Source organism: Muscardinus avellanarius, assembly GCF_963383645.1.
Source record: "Muscardinus avellanarius genome assembly, chromosome: 12".
Classification (NCBI taxonomy): domain Eukaryota; kingdom Metazoa; phylum Chordata; class Mammalia; order Rodentia; family Gliridae; genus Muscardinus; species Muscardinus avellanarius.
This window is the reverse complement of record NC_137798.1, coordinates 91,810,917-91,819,577: the sequence shown is the minus strand read 5'-3', so window position 1 is coordinate 91,819,577 and position 8,661 is coordinate 91,810,917. Positions and strand designations below refer to the sequence as shown.

The following is an 8,661-nucleotide window of genomic DNA, read 5'->3' as shown; positions in this document are numbered from 1 at the left end:
GAAAAGGAAAGAGTAGGATAAAAAAAATTTAAAACACAGTGGTTAAAATAAATGTTTACCTTGTGCCTACTTAAAACTAGGCTGAGTAATTTCCATGATTCAAAATCATACAGTAACACTCTGAGTCTAAGACTTAAATAAACTCTGGCAATTTTAATTACCATAAACTCAGTTATAAATTAAAAAGGAACCAAAAGGACACTCAGAGACTATTCATTTTTACTTCATGTAGAAATCTTATAAGCGTAGTGACTAGGTTTTCACATGGATATAAACTTCATGAGACCATTTCTTTTGTAATTCCAGCACTTAATGCAAAACCTAGCATGTGGTGTGGGTTTGATAAAACTTTTGTTGACAAATGAGAAGATTAGAAGCAGTATTTGGGAGCAGGGGTTGCCAGAGGGAAGCACACAGAATTGAGAGAACTGACAGCTGACAGCCTGAAATCAATAAAGGTAAAAATAAAAACAAGAAAATCTCACAACACCACATACGAAGGCCATGAATTTAAAGGCTAACAGTCCCACATACCTTATTAGACGCTCAAGGATTATAGCACAGATGCAAAAACAGTTGCCATTAGTAATAATGATTTCAAGTCATTAGGAAAATAGAAAAAATTTGTTTAATTGCATCATTTAACAAAAGGTAAGGAGGGAGTTGTATGATATCCTTTTAAAATATTCCTTCTGGACAGGATTAAAATATTCACTTAGAACACTTGGTCCCCTCCTATGCTAGATTTCCTTTGGAAACTGTAATCTTGATGATAAAACATCATGTGCTTTACCATCCCTCCCCCACTTCCTTTAGTCTATTCCAGGACCTCTAATTCCATAGTATCTTTTGTGGACATAGAAAATATGCTTTTTCTTTGTCTTTGTGATTTATTGCATTTCCCAGTACAGAATTTCAATATGCTCCACATATCAGATCTTCCAGTTTCAGTTACAAAACAGTACAGAACTGGATCAGCAACACAATTTAAACTTGTTAATGCCACAGTGATTCTATACATAGTATACATCTGCTTTCCAGACTCATTGTGGCTACTAAAGTTCACGTCACCCTCTAAGACACAGCGAATCAGCAACACCACATGAAAGGGCGTGAAGCACAGGATGAAGGTCAGCGTGATGCTCACCAGCAGTTTTATGATTCTTATCTTCTCGATATTTTCCGTGGCTTGATTAAGACGCACAGCGTGGTAGACTTTTCGGTTGCAAATCATGATGATGACCAAAGGAACTGCGTAGCCTGTACACGTCCTAAACAGGTTGAGGTTGACTTGCCATTTCTCCAAAGGGTATTTGTCATAACACAATGTAAATGTAGACTTTTGGGCATCACAGTATTCGATAGCTGTTTCATCTTCCCACAGAATGACAGAATTGAAGACAAATTCCAATACCCAGATAGATAGGCTGACAATGAACGCAAATTTTCTTGTTCTGAGGAAAGAAAACTTGAAAGGGTAGACTACTGCCAAGTAGCGGTCAACTGCGATGCAGGTGAGGAAGCCTGTGCTGCTGTAATAGTTCATGTACATGCAGAAAGCACTCCCTTTGCACAAGGAAGGTGAAAAAGTCCAGTTGTCATTATTCCAAGTATAATCAATCCATAGAGGGAGCGTTAATGCATATAGCAAGTCTGAGAGTGACAAACTGAAGAGGTAAATTCCGAGTTCATTTCCCTTCTTTGCTTGCAGAAAGGACACACACAGGGATCCAATATTAGCTGGGACACTGACTATGAACACAAAGATGTAAACAACTGGAAATAAATAGTGATCAAGGTCATGCTGTTTCGCAATACACGTGCTGTTCATTGTTTCTTTTGAAAGTGGCAATGATGACGTTCTTACAAGGTGCACAGGAAAATAAGTCTCTTGTGGTTTGTTTTCAACATCGAATTCTCTTTTATTGAGATCTTTTTCTTTAATTTCCCTTGGTTTCTAAGGTGCTAATCAACTCATCAATGCTTTTAAAGGATGGGTGTAGATCAATATTCATGCAGATTGCTAGAAGTCAGTATCCAGACTGCCAGTGGGTAGCTAACGCGGCCAACTAAATTTAATGTGTTCATCACCACAAAACACAGACCAATTGGGGTATCCCTTAGCTTCCACAAAAGGTTGTCCCAATTTAATTTCTTCATGAATTTCACAGAAGATTGGTGCAAACATGAATTCATAAGGCTCTATTTTCAGAGATTTCAGAGATCTCGTTGTAAACTGCTTTTGTTTCTGTAATGAAAGATGAACTAAAACAGATTAGATGTTTGCATAATATATTACCTCATCACAATATTAATTTTGGAGACATTTTTAATTTCTCTTTTTATGGTACTAGGGGCACTGAACCCAGGGATGTTCTACTTCTCGTTTTTTGTGTGGTACTGGGGATGGCTGAGTTGTTGTGTCTTAATATTTTGCTGAAGGTGCCCTTGAACCTGTGATCCTCTTGTCTCAACTTTCCAAGTACTAGTATTATAGGCCTGTGCCACCATGCCTGGCTTTCTTTTGTTTCATTTATTGGAGATACTGAAATGCTTTAAATTATAATGAAGATGCTTAAAATGGAAAAATTACTTAATAGACTTTAGTGAATAAACTCAAGCTGATATGACTTACCCAATTCAAATAAAAATTACCCACCCGATGCTAGATTAGAGGGAATTGTATTTCTCACTGGAAATGCCCTAACAACCCAAACTAAAGTTTAAAAAACAATTTTAAGTCGATAAAAAGAGAAAATTCAGTTATTTGGTTGTGATCAGTAAACACATCTGAGCGTGTGATAAACTATATGGTTATGCAATTTCAAATTTTTAACTTCACATAAAATCTAGGAATTAGCACTTTCAAAGTCACCTTTTTGTCTAAAATCATTTTCATGAAAAACATAATACAGCTGACTTTTAAAGTATACCAGTTTGTTTGTTAAAATATAGCAGTATATACGTAACTAGATAACTATATTTCTTCTGTTAACTCACTTTGTTTATAGTATTCTTATAAATGAGAGCACTGAATGTTCTCAATTCTAGGTAAAATCCTGTGATCACAATTTTTGATATTATACCTGGCTATGTTTCAGGTAGGTTTCTTTTTAAAGCTATGATGCCATAGATTCTTACAGGAGTGGAGGATCCATTCTTCTCCAGGAGTGGAGGATTCTGGAGTGGCAAAATACTGGTATATTCCTTTGTTAGTGGGGCCCCTTGGTGGTTTAGATTTATAGGATGGAGACCTTCACAGAAAGCATTGCAGGGACACCATAAAGGTATCAGAACCACTCCCTCCCAAGTGTTGATGAATGCTAACCACACAAGGGACCTGCCATCGCTATTGCAAGATGCAAGGATTCTGCTGGTAGAGTAGGCTGTCCACTGAGAATACACTATATCTCAGGCCAAAAAGAAAAGGGTGGGGGTGAGGGAGTGGGAGATGGCGAGAAAGGAGAGAGAAGAGCTTAAAATTGTGAGATCTTCTGATTTAAATCATACTTAAAATATAAATAAAATGTGAAAAAGTCTTTTTGATCAATAGGAAAATTTCCAGAGATGAAAAAAACGTGTTGAAATAAAGGGAGAGGGAGCTGATGAGGAGGTTAATTAGGAGGAAAGCTCTGGGTATTCTGCAGGCATGTGTAGCTTTGGAGGAAATCAGAGGAACCAGACAAAAAGCTTGGACCAGCAAGTAGGAAGAGGTCCTGGACCATCCTACATACATTGCGTCTCAGGACTCTCTGCCTACAGAGAAAAGGTAAACTAGAAAATAAAATAAAATTGCAAACTCCATGGGCAGTTGCAGACAGCTAAGAAAAAGTTGGTAGATGCCCTACCTCAGTTTGGTTTCTGTGAGGAGATACTATATTTTTATGTCTTTTTCATTTGTTAATTGATGTCTACAAGTTTCTTCTAAGAAAATAATTGATGAGTATGCAAAGACATGAGCAAAGATATTAATATCATTGTCATTTTTATAATAGTATAAATTATATATAACCTAAATTGAGGAGCTACTTAAAAAAAATAAACTCTTCCTTGAATATTCATGGCAGGACTTCTGGCAGGTCCTTGATTGCAAAGAGAATCTGAGTCTACATTATTAGTTTTATCCCGAAAACTTCAGGGCAATCTATGTGCTCATAAGGAGACACAGAGAGAAGATAACAAACTAACACCACAATATGATACTACTACACACTCCCCAGAACAAATAACATGGAAGTAAGACAGAAAATATTAAGTGTTGGTGAGGATGTAGAATATCTGGACTCTTAAATACCGTTGGTTGGAAAATTAGCACTTACGTGTACTGTATAATTTAGCAATTCCACTTCCAGGTATATTCTCAACTTAAATACATACATACGTCTAATAAACAGCATTCATTAAAAGTAGAATGTGGCGACTTCCGGGAAGATGGTGACCGAGAAAAGCGGGGCTTAAGAGCCCCGCTAACAACAAATATCCATTACCACAAAATCAGCGCCTTTCAAAGCCAGAAAACAACATCACCAGAGAAACAAAAAAAAAATCACCAGGCTCCAGAGAGAAAGCGGACTGAGAACAGAGCCACAGAGGAGATCCTCACGCCCGAGGACGCGGCAGACGCGGCAGCAGCGCCATACTGCCGGAGGCACCGGAGAATTCACGGGACGGCCACAGCAAGCCGAGGGGAGCCGCTGCGGAACAGCCAGGCGGGATTTCTCGGCGCAGAGGACATCTAAAGCTCCCAGTGTCTGAGCTCAGCACACGCTGCAGGGATTCAGAGTGGAAATCAAAACCAAGAAAAAAAAAACGCCAGCCCAACAGCCGAGGGCGTAGCAGCGGCGCCATATTGCCACCGGCAGCAGCAGCAGTGAATTCACTAGAGCTACATCTGTGTACTCAAGAACAGTGAGTCAAATTGCGGGCCACAGCGGAGAAATCCCAGTACTGTACTCACTGGGACTTGACCCAGTGGGAGAGGGGCGGTGGCAGTGATATCACACCATAGGAGAACGTGCAACCTGGCACCCCCCACAGTCTAAAGCAGCCTCTATCGACTCTCTGGGTCGGAGACTCTGTGATACAACCCAGTAAAGGAGTAGTGGGGTCTGAGATACTACTGACTCGAGATCCAGAGCACCTTAAGTGAAGTCATAGTGACCCAAGGGAAGAACCCAGAGAAGGCACAAACTTCCGAAATCATGGGAAAGAGGAATAATACTGGAGCAATGAATGCTCACAACCCCACAACATCAGAACCCGATAAAACAGAAAATCAGAGATTTCTAGAAGATCAAATCAGGAAAATAACTGTAGAAATAATAGAGGTGCTTCGAAAAGAACTCAGAGAGAGCCAAAAAGAGATAAAGGATGCAATTAATGAAGTAAAGTCCTCAATTCAAAGCACAAACAACCGATTAGAACACATGGAGAACAGAATCTCGCTCTTAGAAGATGATCATTCCAAAAATGAACGCATAGTTTCTAATCTAGGAAAAAATATCCGACAGCAGGAATCTGACATTGAAGAAATATGGGCCCATTTTAAGAGAGCTAACCTAAGAATAATTGGAATAGAGGAGGGAAAAGAAAATGAAACCAAAGGGATCAACAATCTCTTCAAGGAAGTAATAGCAGAAAATTTTCCAGACATAGAGCAAGAGGTCGATACGCAGGTCCAGGAAACTTATAGATCTCCCTTTAGACAGGATTGGAGAAGAGGATCCCCACGCCACATAATTGTCAAAATGACCAATGTGGAAGCCAAGCAGAGAATCTGAAAGGCAACAAAAGCAAAGGGCCAAGTGACATTCAGAGGCAAACCAATTAGAATCACTCCAGACTTCCCAAACCAAGTTATGAGAGCCAGAAGGGCTTGGAGTAACATATTCCCAATTTTGAAAGAAAACAACTTCCAGCCAAAAATTTCCTACCCAGAAAAACTTTCTATCAAATTAGATGGAGAAATAAGAAGCTTCCATGACAAACAGAAACTGAAGGAATTTATGTCTTCAAAACCAGCACTAGAGAAAATACTCAAAGAGATTAACTACAAAGAAGAAATAGGTAACACACATCAGAACTAGAGAAACAAGATTTTCCATCCAACAGACAACTAAGATTGGTTATCTGTGGAGATTCATTATTTATGTTAGTCTGTTACCTATCTCTAAAGGGTATTGTTTGCCTTTATTGTTGTTAATTTTTAGGATTTCTAGTTGGAATATTAATATACCTTCAGATATAGCATTTGGAAATATTTTATCCCATTCTATTAGTAACTGTTAACTCTGTTTACATTGTCTTTGGATATACAATATGTTTTTTATTTTTTAGGGAGTTTGTATACTCTTCTGTTGCCTGTGCCATTGAAATCATAACCAAGAAATCACTGCCAATTTCAATGTTTTGAGGTTTTATGACCCAGATTTTCTCCTAAAAGTTTATAGTCTTAAGATTTATATTTAGGTCTTTTATCTATTTTGAGTTAATATTTGTATATGGGATTAGGTAAGGGTCCAATTTTATTCTTTTCCATGTAATTATTATTTTTCGACAATATTTAGTTAAAAGATTATTATTTCTACCACCAAATGTTCGTGGAAACCTTGTCAAAAATAACTTGACAATATAGGGAAGAATTTAGGTCTAGGCTTTTATTTAACTCCAATGGTTTATATATCTGCCTTTAGAATAGTACTACACTGTTTCAATTATTGTAGCTTTATATGGTTTGAAATCAGAAAATATATATCTTCTAGCTTTGTTCTTTTTCAAAAAAAAAAAAAAGTAGAATGTTCACAGTAGCACTATTTGTACTGTCCCCCAACTTAAACGCCCATTAGTAGTAGAATTGAGACATACTGTGATATAGTAGCATAATTGCAATCTATACATCAATAGGAATGAATGAATTATTGCTACATATTTCATGGTTGAAGCTCACAAATTTAAAGCAGATTAATAGTAAAGACAAACACAAAAGAATATGTACTAGCCAACAAAAGTCAGGCAAACTTAATCCATGCTGTTAGAAGTCAGAACAGTATTTACCTTTGGAAAGGGCCAGGTGAAGTTGAAAGTGGGTATGAGGGAGACTTTGGGGCTTTGGGCAATGTTCTGTTTCTTGATATAGGTGCTGGTTCCACGACTGTCCCAGTTTGTAAAAATGTATCAAGCTATAAGTGACATAAACATGCTCAGTTTGTAAAAATTTATAAAACTACATACTTAAGATATATGCATCTTTCTTTATGAGTACTGTTCTACAATTAAAAAAGTTAAAACATAAAATCAAAGGGTTGTGTGAGATGTGATCCTGACAAACATCTGCTTGACATGTAGTTGGAGCATATATACCTTCTTAAGAAATAGAATTTTACTTCTTAGCTGGGCGTGGTGGCACATGCTTGCAATCCCCGCGCTTGGAAGGCAGAGACAGGAGGATCACGCAGGTTCGAAGCCAGCTTCCCTGGCTTAAGAGACCCTGTTTCCAAATAAAAATATAAAAATGGGTCTGGGAGTGTAGCTCGGAGGTATAAGGGTTTCCAGGAACCCAGTACCACCAAAAAATAAAAATAAAGAATTTTACTTCTTACATAAAAAGCAACTCAGAAAAACAAAATGACCTGTCAATCAATACATAACAAATATTTTTGTAAATAAATTCACCCCAAATAAAGGCTTATTAAGTGAAAAATAAATATATTCTAGGCACTCAAAAGAAGTAAACACAAATCCTCCCTTGAGAAAAGCTTTCTTGACCTTGACTTCAAAGAATCCCAGAAAGCCAGGCATGATGGTACACACCTGCAAGCCCAGTCCTCGGGAGACTGAGAAGGCGGCATCATAGGTACAAGGCCAGTCTCAGAAACCCAGTGAAACTCTCAGCAACATAATGAGACCTTGTTTCAGAATAAAAAGTAAAATGGGCTGAGGGTGTAGCTCATAGGTAGAATTCCTCTGGTTTCAATCTCAGTACCAAAAGAGAAAGAAAAGAAGGAAGGAAGGAAGGATGAAGAAAGGGATGAAGAAAGGGAGAAAGAAAATCCCGCACAGATAAAATTCTAACAAATATGACCTCAGTAGAACACATACATACTGAGAGACAGACAGACAGACAAAGATACACACACAGAGGTCACTATGTGTGAGAATTAGCATAAACAAGAAAGAAGATAACTAGATACACAAAAGTTTAGAGATAAGAGATAATTTAAAAGATAAGTAACGCAAAACAAATGTGTAGAATATCTTTAAGGAAGCAGAAGAAGGAATACATGAGTAATACACAAAGATCAAAGTAGAGTTTTCTATGTATACAAAGCATAGTAATTGAAGTTTAAAGATGAATCAACTTTTTAGATACAGAAAAAAACTAGTTTATTATAAGATAGAACTGAAGAAATAAAACAAAATCACCTGTGTTAAAGAAATAGACAAATACTAAAGAGACATGGAGAATAAAGTAAAAAGGCCAGCATATGTGTAACTGGAGTTCCAGAAAGGTAGAAAAAAGATAACAAGGATGGTAATATTTGCAAAATATGACAGGTGAGTGCCTTTTAGAACTAAGAAAGGACATGAAATTCTCAGATTGATGAAGCCTAGTGAAGACTAAATAGAATTAGAAATCAAACAAAAACAGAAATCTGTATTTAG

General features: G+C 37.4%; 1 protein-coding gene across 1 annotated transcript; it reads right to left on the bottom strand.

Moving 5' to 3' along the window:
- Window positions 1–817: 817 nt before the first annotated feature.
- GPR65 (G protein-coupled receptor 65) lies at window positions 818–1,831 on the bottom strand (the record flags this gene model as incomplete). Its single annotated transcript, XM_080708025.1, has 1 exon — window positions 818–1,831. The coding sequence occupies one exon, from the start codon at window positions 1,829–1,831 to the stop codon at window positions 818–820; it is 1,014 nt and encodes a 337-aa protein (XP_080564151.1).
- Window positions 1,832–8,661: the final 6,830 nt, after the last annotated feature.